The sequence below is a fragment of the Numenius arquata genome, chromosome 17 (genome assembly GCF_964106895.1).
Source record: "Numenius arquata chromosome 17, bNumArq3.hap1.1, whole genome shotgun sequence".
In the NCBI taxonomy this organism is placed as follows: domain Eukaryota; kingdom Metazoa; phylum Chordata; class Aves; order Charadriiformes; family Scolopacidae; genus Numenius; species Numenius arquata.
In genome coordinates, this window is record NC_133592.1 from 8,905,789 (window position 1) to 8,923,139 (window position 17,351).

A 17,351-nucleotide genomic window follows, 5' to 3' on the forward strand; every position below is an offset into this window, starting at 1 on the left:
TAATGCCAATTAAATTAAAAGTCATGCTCTAGATAGAAAACACAACAAACTACTGGTTAAATCTGCATAATGATCTAGAAGGGGAAAAAAAGGAAAATATACCAAACTTAAAATTTCTATTTCAGTTCTTTTGATACTCCCTCTTAAATCTAAACACAACATTTAATACGCAGATAGTGTTTTTCTGAATGAGTTTCCCAAAGACAGTCTCTTCACTGGAAGTATTTTGTTTGAACTAAGAGTTCATCTATCTAATAGTGAAGCCTGGAAAATCTGGCGCAAACTTCATTTCAGATGCAACACACAATCTGAAGCAAACTCTTCATTAATTCAGTTTAAACCGAACAGATTTTTTATGTCTCCACTGCCATCATGCATTAATGCCACGTATGAAAAACAGGATTTAAATTATTCAGGAACATGAAGCAAGCAGTTCCAGCAGTTTTCGGACCTCCTTCTTTTCAGATTTTTCAGGAAAATTTCCTAAATAAAAACACACTAAAATCTGACTGGGATTGGGCAATCATTTCACTGCAGCTAAGATGAAGCCAAAAAAGAAAGCTTGATTCAATTTGTTGAACATGGCCTGATAGAAAGCCTCTTTTGTGCGCAGGGTCCAGCCGCAGCGGGTCTATTAATGACCGAGCATTCCTTAGGAAGCTTTTCTCACTCCTTGCAGCGCACCCTTGGCATCGCTGAAGATTGAAGCAACCAAGTTCACTCGAAAGACGAGGAGCAGCGAAAAGCAGGGAGCAGAGAGGCTCCATCTGTCAGTGTTTAGAGCCGAGCAGCAGCCGTGTCCCCACGCAACGCGGGGCCGGTGTATTTGTTGGTTTGGATGACAGCTCTGGTTGATCGGGCTGTCACCATAGCAACTTTCACTAAGAACTCACAATGCACCCAAACGAACTCCGAGCTAAATTAACTTATTGCATGTCACCAGTGAGAAATGACTGTTCAGAGGTAATTTTCTATACTAATATGTAATAGAGTTAACTCTCTAAATTGAATTAAATTAATTAAATGCCACTCCCAGTAAATCAGATTCTATTACATGAATGTTAAAAGAAATTAAAGATGTTTTAATAAAGATTACTAATAATAACTTAATATTATTACTTCATTTTAATTCAAAAATTCTGCTCAGTTTATTTTAGACACACGTCTTCCCCTTACTAGGAAGGAATACCTAATTACTCCACATGCATTACACACATTTATTTCACATAGATGTGCTGAGACTCATCCAAAAAGAAATAAAACCAGCATTTTAAGGACTGTTCACCTGTGGAATGCAGCCTGCTTTAATATGTGACACCCTAAGATTTTTCTTACACACACACACACTTAAGCCTTTGGTAAATTCCCATGCCTTCAATGTTTGTATCTAGTTTCCTAAGAGTTTTATTTCTGCCTTTTCCAGATAAAAAAAGAGAAAGCTTTTTGTAATAAGTCCAAGTGCAAAGAAAGAGGGAAATACCATGCCTGTTAAGCCACAAAAATAAAAGCTCTTTTATGTCTTTAGAGATCTACTTAACAATGTATTATTAGCTTTGTTTTTTAAAGTAGTTTCTTGCATGTTAGAGTAGGACAGTCAGCTGGGAGGCAAGTCTAAGATGCCCCACGTTCCCAGTGTAAATAAAGGGCAAGTTATAATTGCCAACTGATGCTGTTAACACTGTCCCAATGACCCCGACTCTAACTCATATTATAAGACTCACCAGAATACTTCAGGGAAAAATGGGCCCTATCTAATATTAATCGTCTTTCAGAATTACAAACCACATTATTACTTTACTTTTCAAAAAGAAACTCCGTTGACACTATTAACAGCTATTAACAGCAGGGGGAGCACGCGCTATTTTCATATCTGCCACTGCCCTGATGACAATGACGTCAGCCCGGCTTCTGTTCTAGTTCTGTCAAACACCCAGAGGAAAGTCAATACTTCCACTAATATAATATGGTAAATAAAAACTTTAAAACATTTTCTCAATATCAATTAAAAACCAGGCATAAATGCAAATGTGAAAAGCAAGGGTGCAGTAAAGCAGCGACAACCCAATGGAGCGTAACAAGGTACACTTTACAACATCCCACCTACAATCCAGGTAGCAGGAAAATGTGATTATGGATTTACATGTTTATTGTTACTATGCATCTAAGTCATTATCCAGAAATTTTAAATTATACTTTTTTAAAGTCATAGCAACTATAATAAGGCAGCAAAACACAAAGTCTTCATATTCAGAAATGTATTTAGTATTCAAGGACCAAACTGGGGAAATGCTGTGCATGCTCATGGAATTGAGTTACTTATCCTAACTTGCACAAAAGCGTATCTGAATGGACAGGACACTATAAGCCATCAAGAGGCAGCGAGAACATCTTATCTAATATATAAGAAAGTAATTTAGTATCTTGGAATCTTATAACATTTTCAAGTTGAGCTTTCATCTTGATAAAGGTATCGCTACTATACCTTCAAAACTCCCCAAGAGTTTTAGTTCTGTGTATTCACAGTTCTGTGTATTCTGTGTATTTTGTGTATTCACAAAAATACTTTTGTTCTCTACTCACCTTCTCTTTATTGCTTTTCTTTTTAGAAGACTGTAAGTAAGCCATACATCTACAAGTGAAATTCTGACGTGATTTCACTTTTTTGTTTGATGCTCATGCCCCCACAATAACCAGCCATGACAGACGCTCTTCTTCAGAGTGGAGTGATCTTCATGGCAGTCTCTTTCTTGAGGTGGGAATGACCTGAGAGCTTCCCAGTGAGATCTAAGCCGTTATCAACACAGTCCTTGCAACTACTCACGCAGAAAAAGGATAACTGTCACAAACTCTGCAATAGAGTTTAGGAGGGATTTTCCCAGATGCCCAGAAAAGGCACCCAAAGTTGTAACATCAGATGGTGGACAAGGTAAGAAATAACTATAAAACAAAGGAAAAAATAAATCATTACTCTCGGAAGATGGCAGATAGCAAGATATGAATTATGATGGAGAGTATGTCAGACACATAGCACTGAATACATTATTTTCTTCCTATCTCACTCTGAAGACCTTCTCTTGTTGAGGAGAGAGTCACTACTCGGATGATGCTGAAGCAAACAGAAGGAAAGGGCCTCCCTCACCCCTACATCAGAAAAGAATTGAAAATGCAGCCTGACAGCCCACCACCTCCAGTGCAGCCAGGAAGCTTTCTCATCATTTGTCAATCAGACCTAAACAAAACTGCAGCAGAAACTGCTGGGAAATTAAAGCAAATAATACACTTAAATGTGTACTTCAGAGAACTGCCTGCAGAGATAAAACAGTTAGCAACGATAAAGAAAAAAGAGGGAGACTCGGAAGAAGAAACTCTGCATTATCAATTCAAGTTCCTTACAGAATTAGAGAAAGAGGCATCCAAAATCTAGGAGCTTCTTAAAGCAAGCTGAGTTCAGGGACAGAGAACTGAACGAGAAGAATCTGCAGCAGCAACTGCTGTGAAATGTCTGCGATTACAGAGCTCTACAATGGAGTGAGCCTAAAAGGCACAAAAAATAAGCCTTAGATTTTACTTATAAACAGCAGTAACAAGGTTATAGTTGCACAGGTTAAGTCAAAGGTTACCTAATAATCCTCCAATTACAGATACTGCATTTAAAAAAATTATTCTGGACTCACTGGAAGGACTTCCAAAGAACAGAAATATAAATTATTATGGTTTGAAAAACAGCTTGAAAACACTAGCACAAGGAAAAACTGAATGGGCTGTTAAGTAAAGAAGAGGATACACAAAAAGGTCCCCGCAGAGCAAGGGAAAGATCTGCTCTCCACATACTGGGAAAATCAGCCAAGAAAGAATGGGCTTAAGTTACAGGAAAGACTGTTGAGGCTGAGTGCAAAGATGACTTTCCAACAGTCAAAACGTCTTTCAAGAACATCTGTTGGGCCTGTCTGACAGCGGGGAGACTGATAAGACAATCCCTTCTTGCTCATCTTAAGTGATATATCTAGTCCTACAATTCTAAGACTTCAGTGTGGCATTTGAACTTTTAATGGAGTTGAGGACTCGTCATTTCTGGAGCTTAGTAATTTATGTGCTTCAAAACAAAGTTCTTGAAGGCCTGTCTGGCTTTGGAAAGGTGAAAGGTCTGGTTCCATAAGGACTGCTGAGAAAAAAAAAAGACAGCAGAAGCATCCAAATCAGAAATTATGTCAGAAACGTCAAGAGCATCCTGAGAAGAGGAGGATGGATCTTCAGGAAACTCTATGGGAAGACAGAGGGGAACTACTTCTGTTAACATGGGAAGAAGCAACCAAGAGCTTGAATCATGCCTCAAGTTCAGATGTTCCCCTTGGGCAAATAGTAATAACAGCTGCTGACATGCTCAGGGCAGCCGAGGAGTGTCCAAAGCATCCAGTGGTGCTATTAAATGCAGGTCCCACAAGACTGCTTAGGATGAGCCAGGGCTGCCATGCCACAAAGCTGGGGCAGGATGCTTAAAAAGAAAATCATCTCCTCTCTTGGCGATCCTACAATCAACCTCATGAGTAACCACCTCTTAGGATGCTAATGCACACTACACTGCCTAAACCAGTTCAGGAATAACCGGAATGATTGGATACACGATGCAAACCCCACCAGAATGCTTCAGAGCATTTACCGGAGTGTGAGCTGGTTAAACAGACATTTTAAGTAGTCTTATAGGATTTGTAAAGTATGGGCTACCACCTTTAACAACTCAGGAAAAGCATTAAAATAATCTAGGAAAACACAGGGAAGTCAAGAGGCAGCCGGGGTTCTCAGAGTAGAGGAATGTCAACACCAGATAGTCGACCAGAGAACGCAAGCTCCCTCAGGGCAAAGGCATCACACGCAGCGTAAAAGAATCAAAACACATTTTCATTTCCTTTGTTTTCCCAAAATAACTCTCTTCAGCATTTGTAGAGTAACTACCCCAACAGTCTGGACTAATGTTCCAGTTCAAAACTGGTTTCATCCTTCCCAAAGAAGGGATCGAGAAGCGTTAGAAAAATGGCACATATCTCAATTAATCAGTTCCAAACTGGGGTAATTGATTTCATGATGAACCTCTCTTCAAGCTTACGGTTTGCAGATCTTATAGATATTGTATTTATATGTGATACAAGCCTCCTCCAGGTACTAAGATGATAATCTAATGATGGAAAGTGGTCAGCACACTGCAGGTAAATCAAAGCTGATAGGTTTTCATGGAGAAGGCATCCAAGCAGCCAACAGAGTTTCCAGTGAAAGAATGAACTAAGTAAGACAGTCCTCAAGGCAGACAAGAAACTTTCTTTAAAAGAAGGGTAAAAGCAAATGACAGACTTTCAGAAAGTCAGGGAGGACCACACTGATAAAACAGGTGAGCTGCACTATAAAGCACTTGCAAGAACACAGATCTCAGACTCTGCTGGGTGGGTAAGGAAGCTCAGAGATGCAGGGTGGGTGCTCCCCAGCATTATCACCAGCAGATACAGAACATAGTGGTGCCACGCTAAAGTGGAGCAATAGTACTGGGACGTATATGCTCTGATGGAGGACAAGTATCAGACAATGTTCTATTTATAACTGGAAAACAGTGATTTGATAAGCAGACTGACAGAAGAACAGAATTTACACTATTGTCTGAAGCGCTGTGATGGCAGAAAGTGTAGCACTTTGTTTCACAGTCTACACACTTAAATATACTGCATTAGGCAATGCCCATTGCTGAAAAAGCCATCTATTGCTGCGTATGAAAGCACACACTGTGGGCAGATAAATAACCATAAAACAGCATGCAGTTTGATCATAACTACCACTATTATCATTGTGTAGCTGTGTTAAAATTTATATTCTCAAATACACAGTTATCAACAACTGTATTGGCAGTTGTTTTGTTTTTCAGAAAGCAAGCCAGGGACTTATCTGAGAGGCATTACCACCAAGGGCACCCTGACAATTAGCTCTAGATGAGAAAAGCCAAACTGGTGTTATCTCATTTGTTCTTATTCTCTCTTCACAGGTTACTCTTGTAGAGATAATGTCCCAGGCTTCAAATTTATTCGACAATGGACAATGTAAAGGGAAATCTGATGAAAGCATGTAGTCCTACTGCCTTCAAACAGAGTATCAACCCTTACAACACTTACAGCATCTGAAAAATACTTTCAAACAACTGTGTCTAATATTTGAAAGCTCTTATTTTCACCCAGTTTTAAAACTAAATATATATAGAGGTCAGGCTGTTACCGTTCTCAATCTGATAAGCCCAGATCATTTCCTAATTGAGGAAACTGAGAAAAGACAAACCACGTAGAAGACTAGGGCAATATTCTGTCTGTATTTACATTATAAGCATATCCCTAAACGTGCATGATGGCAAACTACAACAGACTCTCCAAGGAGAATAAAAACTACCTCTGTGGAGTACTAAGAATATCAAAGATCTTGACTTGAGCCCTTACCTACTTTGCTATTCGCAGCTGAGGAACCTGCAACCACGGAATGGGACTGGAGGTGCTGTCTTGAGCAGTAAAACGAAGAAGCAACACTAAGCAAGACACTGAAGTGCTCTGCAACTCTTCGGGGGGCAGCTGTCCTGTTAACTCAGCTCAGGACAGGAGCCCATTAGGAAGAATATAGCTCGTGGTTTCTGTTTTGTTTTCAAATAACCCTACAGTTTTGTGTTTGCTTGTTTTTCTTTGAGAAATAAATGTTTTTGCCAAAGACCTGTACTAATTGCTTTGGTGCCTCATTGTCTGAAAAGAGTGTTTACTTGAAAGTAGTCTCATTATTTGAGCCTACAGCTTCACAAGAGCCACAGAAGACTTAAACCTTCAGAACTGTCAATCCTGGGTTGCAGGGCTCAGCATGTCCAGCCTTGACAAACCCTCCCTCCTGCTAAAAGACACCAATTCTCAATGCCACAACTAATCTCTAGTTGGACACCCTTGACTAGCAAACCAGCAAGACCAACACAGAAAGTGCTCAAAGCCAAATACAGCCTGTAGTTTAGTAAAGATTATCCAGACACTTGCTTGTTACTGTACGTTTTGCTCCTTCACGATGGCAATGCTGATTTGAAGTAATATAATGTTGCTTACACTTCTGAGAGCAAAAAGCATATTAAATAGAACTGAATAACTGCCACCAGAAACTCAAGATGGCTCGTCACAGCCATCCCACCTGAAACAATAAGCAGGAAACCGAAGTTTTTTTCTGTACTAGTTAACTCCAGGCCTCCCAGCTCATGCTTCTTGCTTTGTCTCCTTGAATATGCAAATTTCTCCTCTGTGTCTCTGCTAATCTTTTTGTATTTTCTACTCCTTTCCACCCAGTATTATGGCAGAGACTCTACAAATTATCTTCATACTCTATTCTTTGCAGATTGTAAAATCATAATTACTTCTCTATCAGAGAAGTGATATCTCAATCTGTTTTAAGAACAAATCCATGTTTGTTTAAAGATACTTATAACTTATAAATGCAAAACAACACCATGATAACATTTATCAAAAAGAAAACATTTTTGTGTTATAAAGCCTTAACGTATGGTGATAGGTTATCATTAGGTTATCAAATGACTGCATATTAAGATCTAATTGAAGACCTTATTACAGTGCTCCCCCTCCTTCTGCAATGATGATTTATGGCACATTTTGTCACTACAATGTTCAGCAGTTCCGTACAAACACAGCACTTAACTAACAAGATGGCAGAGACAGATATTTAAGCATAAGCTATAAATACTCAAATGAGTCAGAGGTTGTAAGTCTGTTGTAAATCATACCTGATTTGTTGGCTGAAACACATTTCCTAATCTTATGTAAAAACCTCTGCTGGCTCCTACAATAGTATGACACAAACTAGAAAAACTCAAAACTTTTTTTTTTGAAGACCAATTGTATTAATCGCTGTCATAACTCTACTTAAAATACTGATGAGATTCTCTAAAAAGTTTAGTTTTCCTTATTTCCTATGGAGCTGCCATTAAACATCAGTAACATCTACCACAGCCAGGAAGACCACGTTATCAACGAACGTAAAACCGCATTTCTTGATGAGCAGAACTGGGTGTACGTTACACAAAGGTAACTTCACATCCAAACGAGTACAAGCAGAGACCATTATAACAGCCCATTTGGGCAGGATCAGTAAAGAACCAATTTATAACTATGGAACAAGCTACACTGCTTGATTTGGAAAGGAAAATACCTGGCTTTGAAGACAGGTATGTCACTACTTCTGTCATCCAAACAGAAATGCCAGAGCAGGGGACAGGATACGAGATCTTTTCATCCACTATTTTTCCCCTTTAACTCCCATTTATAATACAGTTCACCACGTTCCTCCAGATAAAATATACAGTACATTTATAATAGTTGATCATGTTCCTCCAGATAAAATATACAGTACTGCGTGTAGTATAAAAAATGCTATGCAAATTTGAAAAAGAATCTGAAGAAAGTACGACAACATTTGCGACATAAATGGTTTATCAAGCAACCACACTCTGTTAAATGCTTTCTGTTCTCTTAAGTCCCCCAAAATAAAATGTATTAAAGCATCTACCTTGGCAGAATAACCTCTCAGTCTGCAGACAACCTTCCTGACTCTGCAAGTTGCATATTAACATTGTCATACAGCAAACAGTCCCCAGACACACGGCACAAGCAGCCTGGGGGCTGGGAAAGCTCCAGAAACAGATCGTAAGCAGATGGGAATGATGCTCAGCTCAGGATCCATCGTACCACTTTAACAGAGGGTGGGCAGCTGGATCCCGGGATTATTGCAACTATTCCAGCATCTGCAATCCTGCTTCATCCCCGAAGTGGTGAGCTGAAATTCCCATTTTCCCCATGGAAAGTCCACATCCCTCTTCCTGGTCCTGTGCCACAAACACACTAAAGACAGACCTACAAGGATCATGAAGTTCAAAGAGGCAGAGAATGGTCATCTCTGCTTTAAAGAGAGACTAACATTTCTAATCAAATATTTACCAAAATATTGTCTATGTTAGACTAAAAACAGTATATACTTAAATCTTTTTACTTCTATGTTTGCAGACTTAACACTTACCTTCATTACAGATAATGCTGGAGAGTTGGACAGATACCTTGCCTTTCAGCTACTGTGGCGGATGCCTGAGTAACAAACCCACTTAAGCTATTTTATACCAGCACTTTAACTTAATTTTAGACAAAGTGCATAGAATTCAGCTGGGATGGGAGTAAAGCAGTCAAGGAATTGATCCCCTGTGTGCTGACTAAACCGGCAACTAGACAGCTAGAAGAAAAGCGGGCAGCAAAATGCATTGACCTCATGGTATTTATCACAAACATTGCTCTCTTAAAATTCCCCTGTAGTTATTAAGTAACAGCCATTTACCACACTAGTGACTATTTACCATACAGTACAAACTCTTACTGGTAGTTACACTGAATGTTTTCATTACAAAAGCCTTTACACACAAAGTTCCTTTATCAAGTGCATATAAACTAGGAAGAGTTTACACATTTAAAATAAACACTAATAGGCTGTGCTCAATAGTCCTGTTCTCAAAAAAATTACCATAAAAGAACAGTAACATGGAAGTACAATGCACAGCGTGCAATAAAAACACGTTCATTTCCCACCTCATCTAATTCTGCAGCGCTCCTCTCCAGCTGAACAGGAAGACTACTTTCATTTGTTTTCAAGTAATTGAGAAACATTTCAGCTACTTATCAGCTCTTCAATCTTTTTTCCTTTTGCACATTCCCTGGAATTGCTGCCAACAGGGTATTTATAAAAGATTCTGCCTAACAAAAATACTCTGGCAAACAACGTTGCAGAAACAAAATCAGAAACTGAAGAAGCCATTACATAGAGAAGATTTAAAGAGTTAGATCCTTGTTTAAACAGAAAAAAAATAATTTAAGTTGTTTAAATGTATGCAAGAGCTGTGTAAGGGAGCACTTCCTACCCCTGGACCAGTAACTCCAGAAGCAGCCACATACCTTTCCTCTATTGGTGGAAATGCATGTTTATTTTGGAAGGGTTTTGTGCTCCACATCACAAATGGAAACATTCAGCTCCTTCCGAGGCCTCCGAGCAGTATTTCACTGACAACATGCCATACACACACCCACAGGAAATCTCTTTCCTCCTTACTAGTTTCTCTTTCCTGAGGCCTCACCAGCGACTGAACATGCAACAGCCAGTATCATCTTACAGCAAATTATAACTGCACATACAAAGCACACAAGTTAATTAGTAGATAGGACAGTCCCTCCACATTTTCAATTGTGCCAGAGAAATAAATGAAAATCTTAATTTAAAACATTAAAAAACAGCTTGATCACAGCTTAGGTTTCTAGAATGGAATAACCCAGCCCAAAGGGCTACATTTCCTACCGCTCATCCAGTCCCACCGTTTGTCTCATCCTACCTACTTCAAGAAAGTGCCACCTTCTCAAAAATACAGCTGAGAGCAAATAAGAAACAGTATAAACATACTGTCTCCAATCAGCTGAAAAACAGAAACTGAAAATCCTTCCATATCCCATCTCCAGTTGTGTAATTTATTTTTCTCTAGTATGACCCAAACAGTGTAAGCATCTCTCATTGCTATAGAAACCCAGCCACAGAACTGAATGACACATATATAAAATGAATTTTTTTTTCTAAGTTACCACATTACCATTGTCACATTTATAAAGATCTTACCTACCAAAATATGGATATAGTAACATTCTGCAAAAGGTTCAGTTCCAGCCTGGTTTTAATCTTTGATTTAATACATCCCATGCACTGGCATGCAGTATCTGCTGCAGTTTTACTGTGCCATCCTGCCTTTACAAGGAATTTAATTGCTGTGTCCCAGATATGAGGCAAACTAACTAAATTCAATGATAATCCCTGTGTTTCCTTTTAGTTCTAATAGCATTTGTCACTCAACCTTGAAAATGTACTAAAATAAAACAGTTGGTGCAGTATTGCATTAAAGTTTAGAGTCAACTTTGACTATCTTGTGAAAAAAGTTCAGCCAATTTTTTGCTCTCGTTAATTTAGAATTAATATTTTCTGTATTTTAAGAAATTCCTGCTACCTATCATAAGCTTGTGCACATCCCTCCTAAAGGTAAGTGTAAGAGAACAGTATCATAAAGTGGAAATAAAACATTCCCACAGACCAATCTTAAAAGCAACTAGAATTAGTCCACCAGAGGAAATTAAAGGAAGGGTCATCCATCTGACTGTAAATAAGCACCGTCCCTTGCGCTCAACAAGAGCAAGAGAGGTTTGGTTTCTCTACAGGCCAGGGCAACTCTTCCCAACAAAAAGGTGCATTATTGCTTCTGATAAATAAAACCATAAAAGCCAGAACTCCTTCATCTTTAACATAACTACCTTCATTTTTCTGTTGTCTTCTTCCCAATTCATATTTTATAGCAGTAGCACAGGATGCTTAAATACAAAGATAATGGACAAAAAACCCACACAGGTGGAGAAACTCAGTCCCTAGATTTGGAAGAAACAAGCATACCTGAAAAGCTGGAGTTATCATCATGCTACTTTTAAAAATTTAAACTTGACATTTTCAAGCAATTAAAAGCAAAGCTGTCACAACAAAGACAAAAATAATAATATCCCACAGAGGAAAGCAGAAGACACTATGCTTCAATATTAACAGAAATTAAGAGCCACTATATTATCACGTGAAAATGAACTTAGTTATTTTGACAGCAAAAACATCTGTCATTGAATTCTGATATTAAAAAGTGATTATAATACATTATAGAACAGTAAAACCTTTTCACACAGAAATGAACTGATACAGAGAACAAACCATGTAATACTGTGGAAACAGAAATAACTCTATTTAGATAGAAATCACACTGTTGTATCTTAATGCCGAATTTTTTCATGTACTTAAGATTTCGAGGGGTTTAGCTACTTGTGCTACCTTCTTCTCCTGAAAGCAAAATCCACTTTACAAACTACATGAGATCTTACAGGGAAGATGCAACAGAATTTGGACTAAGATTTTCTGATTTCATACTTTCTACATAAGAAAAATTTGGAAAGAAAAGGACAGAGTTTCAATAAATTATTTGTTACAGTTTCTTCATGTATTTAAGACTTCATTTTTCTGAATCCAGTATTACTGAAGCAATAGTTAATTTCTGCTGTATAAATACATAAAAAGTGTTTGAAACATAAGTTGTTTTGTCAACCCCATATGTTAGGCTTGGCTCTTCTCTAATTCCCAGTCTTTGGGAATCTGGGAAGCTCAACTTGCCTGTCTGTCACCTAATTACCCAGCAATAAATAACAGTGCATATTAACTCATTCAGAACTGCTCTGCAGCCCAGAGTTCTGGGGGGTGCTATGTAAATCGAAGGACAGACTAGATAAAATAAGTGTAAGCCACCAGCTGCAGAGGAGAGGCATTACCCCAACTCTCTTCCTCACTTTTATTAAGGCTGTAGCTTTATTAACATTTCTCCTAGGGCACCTCCGAGTTCACTGTCCCAGAAAGGAGAATGCCTCGCTTACCTCAGCTGCTTCCTGCACCACGCTGCAAACCAATTCAATTCACTTATCAAGCAGAAAACACACAGAGAAAGGGAAAAAAAAAAAAAAAATGGCAGTGGTGGCAATAGCTCTCGTACATTCAATGAATTGAGTTTACTCACTAAATTGAGCTGAATAGCCCATGCAGGGTAAATCTGATTTACCCTTTTGGTGGCAATTGTCTTTGAGACAGATAACTACTAACAACTAAATGGAAAATTACATCCGTCTTGACATCAGACAAAAAAAGATGACATATGTTGTGTTACGTTTCACAGAAATTTAATCCATATATTCTTGTCAAAAAGGTGCCATACGATATCCAGCAAGAAAAAGCTTATGCTGAGAATCCCAACATAAAGTCAGCTCCTCCAACAGAAGAACTTTAAGAACAGAACTATCCTCATAAGATACACTCTCTCCATTAAAAAGACAGAAAGAGTAAGAAGTACAAGCACATTCTTTTAAACAAACTTACAAAAACGTCCAATGGTTCACAAATAAACGTGAATTTACCTTTGGTTTTTTGTTCAGCAGCCTGAAAGAAGAAAAGAACAAAACAAATCAACTACTTGTCAATATTCAAAATACCTAGTAATTATAGGGCTGCAGGTTAACTTTTTGCAGAAACCACTTACATAAATCAGGCATTAGTTCCAATTCCAGATTGGAGGATGTTAGTTTAACTCCATGTATTAGGAATCTAAGAATGGGTACCCTTGTCTGACTGAAGCCAAAAGCAGATGCCAAAGAGGCAGTATAAAACATGGCAAGCAGCATGACAGCACCCCATCTACCAACCCGGCCTTCTGTCACTTGAGGTTCAGAGGTTTCCTGAACCAGGAAGTACGTCTATGAACTTTTTAACACCCAACAGAATTAACTTCCATGAATTTGACCAGTATCCATTTGAATCCATACATATTATTCACTTACACCAATTAACTGCACAGCCTGTGAAAATCCTTCTTTTTTTTTTAATCTGTTTGGAATCTATGCACTTTTTTTTTTTAATGACGTCTAATTTTTATACTGGAAAAGACACTGATCAATTCCTACCCACATCCTAAGGGTCATTTAAGATTAAAACTCCATAATCCAGAAAACGAGGCAGGAGAACGCACACCACAGAAAATGCGCAACGGCCTCAGAATCCGCAGTGACTTCAGTGCGAGTTGAGACTAATCCAGTTAACTTTGCATTGACGTTGATGAGGGACATTCACGTGACACAGCTGTGGAGCAGGAACTCAACATCAGGGGACGGTAAGCAGCTTGGGGAGCGCTAATGAACTGTCACAACTGCTTTTGCAGAGATTTTCTGACCGCAGCCGCGCTCGAAGTCGACAGGACTGCTCACTTGGCGTCAGAATTATTCACAGAAGTGGAGGCTGCAGAATCAGTATCTGTACATTTCGTGTGCAAGTGAATATATCATTTAAAACAGTAACATGAACAAACCTTTTTCTGAGCACCTTCCTTCTTTTTCTTTTCTTCCTGCTTTTTCTTTTTCTTTTCTTCCATCAAATGTTCCTCTTCTTGTGTTTCTTGTTCTTTCTCCCTGGGAAGAATAAAGGTTGAGAAGAGCTTTTCAGTAAGATGAAGTTTATCTAGGAAGGCAAAAAAATCCATACTTACACTGACAACTTTCTACATCTCATGTCTAAAAAAGGCTGCTTCTAATGCTGTAATAAAAAGCTGTTTCAAAACTGAAACCAATCACAAATAAAATAGTAGGCAATGAAAATTCAGAACGAATACACTTTATTTGGAACCTTTTTCCACAATTACTCAAAAGTACTACTTAATATTAAACTTTCTTTCCATAGAATGTGTTTTAAAAAAAAAAGAACAAAATCCAGGTAATCCAAGTTCTGCTGGCTTTCAACAGCCAGAATTCACAACACACCTTAAAGATCATGAGCAAGCACACTATTTTCCAACTATTTTAATTTTTTGATCAAACACACACTGTATTAATTTCCCACATGCATCAATTTTGTTCTCAAGGAGTTGTAAACTAAGGCCCAGATGAACTGAAATCATCACATTCTGTGTTCATTCTATAAATTCTAGCTGAAGAATTCGCATCAATACAAGAGTGTTTCAGTAGCGGCCTGGTTAGAATTTAACCAAAGGTGTCACAAATGAAGAAGAAAACCTATTCGAAGCCTCAGCATCTATGCTTTCTTTGTCCATCACCATAATAAATGGTTGTAACAATGAACCTCCCCAACACCCTTCCAAATAAATACCAATGCAAATAATTCATTTACTGTAGAACTATTTTATCTTCCCTGACAGCTCTTTAGGTCCCAATCATTTATCAGCCTTGCAGTTCTTCTAAGAAACTCAGTTTGTGATGGGCTGAAACCATTGCTATTATTATTACTAGATTCAACGTCTTCCAATTATTATCGAGATAAATGTAAAACAGTAATAGGCTGAAAATTAATTTGCCAAAGCCTACAGCTCCCCTCCCCCCTTTTGTTTTTGTTTGGATTTTGTTGTTGTTAAGAAAGGTCTTTTTAATTATAACACCCTTTACTCGATTGTTGTCTCATCACAGGTCTGGGGCAGGGCAGTTCCCCCTTTACCTGAAGAGGAAACAGGTACTCTTCAGATTTTGCACATCTTCGCTTCAAACACTCTCCAGGAAACATTTTGCCTTTAACTGTTTCTTTTGTTTTCTTTTTAACAAGTTTTCTCGTTCTTACAGAGTTGGTTTTTTTTATAAAAAAAGGAATATTGTATTCAATTTTTTGAGATTCTGGCTGTTGAAGGGTGTTCTCCTTTTCGGCTTTTTCACTTGCCTGAAAATACTGATTTTGGCCACTGAAGATGCTTTAATGCTTACAGAGATCCTACACAGTGCTCCAGGCTGAACCAAAAGTAGCTTCCCTTTCCTTGCGTTACCCAAAACAATAAACATTAGCATTACAATGAGCAATTCAGATGTCTAAACATAGGTGTTAGTGCCCTCTGAGACACTTCACAGCACTCACACTATTTACAGAAGTGACAGATATGGCAAGACCCAGAGTCTGGAATAGCAGCGGGAGGTCAGGCACATCTGGAAGTGCTTGGTGCACAACTGGAGGTCAAGACATCTAAAGTGGCATTAGATATACGTATTTAGAACACCGAATCCCTTTGTCATGACCAAAAGTTCATCACCTGCATGACTGCTCAACTTTCCGCCAATTTCAAAGGGCCATCTTTCAAATATTGTGTCATAAATCAGTGTTTGAGAAACATTTGCTCTTAAGAGTTGCAGGCGGGTATTTGCATCACATACTTAACATTGCATTTAAGAAAAGGGGACTTTAAATCGTACTTTTAAATGGATTGTTCTAGGACTTTGCAAGAAGTGATGACTTCCATTGCCAAAAGAAACTGAGCTGAAACCACAATAGATTTTACTTTGTTGCCCTTACCTCTGGAGAAGAACAGAAGTCCCCAGGATTTCAGTAACTATGAAGTAACAACATCCAGTCCCTTTCCTTTTCAGTGCTCCCCACCCAACTCACATCAGACTCTCCGAAGCCCTTGTCTTCAGGTGAAGTCTCCCAAACTCTCAGGCTATTGCCAAGGCAAGTTCTAGCTTTTTTAGGTTGTTTTTTTTTTTTTACAGTGGGTGAATCAAACAAGTCAATGAAAAATGAGAAACTTTTTGGTTTCCTCTTGCTTGAAAAACCACGACATTACAGCAATCCCAGGACACCACAATTACATTTATATACTTTTTAACAGTCACTGTAGTATTAAAAAAAAAACAACCCAAAACCACCAACAAACCAACCAAAGCACACCACCACTATTTGGCCTTATTTGCAGTGTTTTCTTTAAACTATGAAGGTACATACTTCCCGACTTTCTTGTTAGGCCTCTTTTTTTAATATCAAGTTCCTGTCATCGCAGTCAAAGTCTCCTTACTTAGACTGGACCCCACTGTGAACTTCCAGCCTTTCTGTCCTCTAAAGCTGGTTCTGCATCTAACAGATGTTATTCCCTCCCTTACGCAGGTAATACACCATGTCAGAGGATTTTCCAAATCCAAGAAGAGCAAACATTTTGCTCCATTAAAAATACAATGTATTTTATTACCATATTATCATATCACTTACAACATAAGAGGTAGAAGTGCCACTCCTAGCGGAAACCTGGTTTTTATTTCATTTCTGAGATTAAAATAGCGTCAGATTAACTCAGAAAATGATACCATAATTTTTAATGGAGTTCAATTTTCAAAACTGATTTACATAATGACACTTCTGAATACATATGCTTTAAATATGCTTAAAATAGAAATAAAGCTCCAAGTGGCCTCTCAGATGGCAACTCTTGCTGTCACTTCTAGGCAGAAATTAGTCATCTAAGAGCAGAACAAAAGGAAAACAATAAAAACATTGCTATATAAAGTTTGACTACGTTGTCAGAGGCATGTGCTGCAGTTTTACTTCCTGAGCGACAATTTAATCTTTATTACAGGAAACATGCTAAAAAATTTATGAATACAAAGCTCATATGATTTAAACCAGAAGTGTCTTGGAATATACTTTAGGAGTTTGCCTTTTAATATATATGGATCTGATATATCAGAATCACAAGGGATTTTTACAAGCAGAGAGCAAAGAGTTTTAACATAGCATCAAGTTTTACTTTTACAGATTGCAATTAGTTTATTAAAGATAACCTTGGTTTAGGTTTGGATTTAAGGTACACATACTTAAGAGCTGTCTCTGAATAGGACAGCAAGACAAAATGCAGGCCATGGGCAGAACAACTCAAGAAC

The 17,351-nt window shown here is 38.2% G+C and overlaps 1 protein-coding gene across 1 annotated transcript in view; it reads right to left on the reverse strand.

Moving 5' to 3' along the window:
• TNRC6C (trinucleotide repeat containing adaptor 6C) overlaps nucleotides 1-17,351 on the reverse strand; it is a 100,979-nt gene that overhangs the window by 66,848 nt on the left and 16,780 nt on the right. The window contains exons 2-3 of the mRNA XM_074160151.1: nucleotides 14,018-14,117; nucleotides 13,074-13,095 (exon numbers count right to left, since the gene is read on the reverse strand). Of these exons, the coding sequence (XP_074016252.1) occupies nucleotides 13,074-13,095; nucleotides 14,018-14,080 (85 nt within the window). The 5' untranslated portion in view covers nucleotides 14,081-14,117. The remainder of the gene's footprint in view (nucleotides 1-13,073; nucleotides 13,096-14,017; nucleotides 14,118-17,351) is intronic.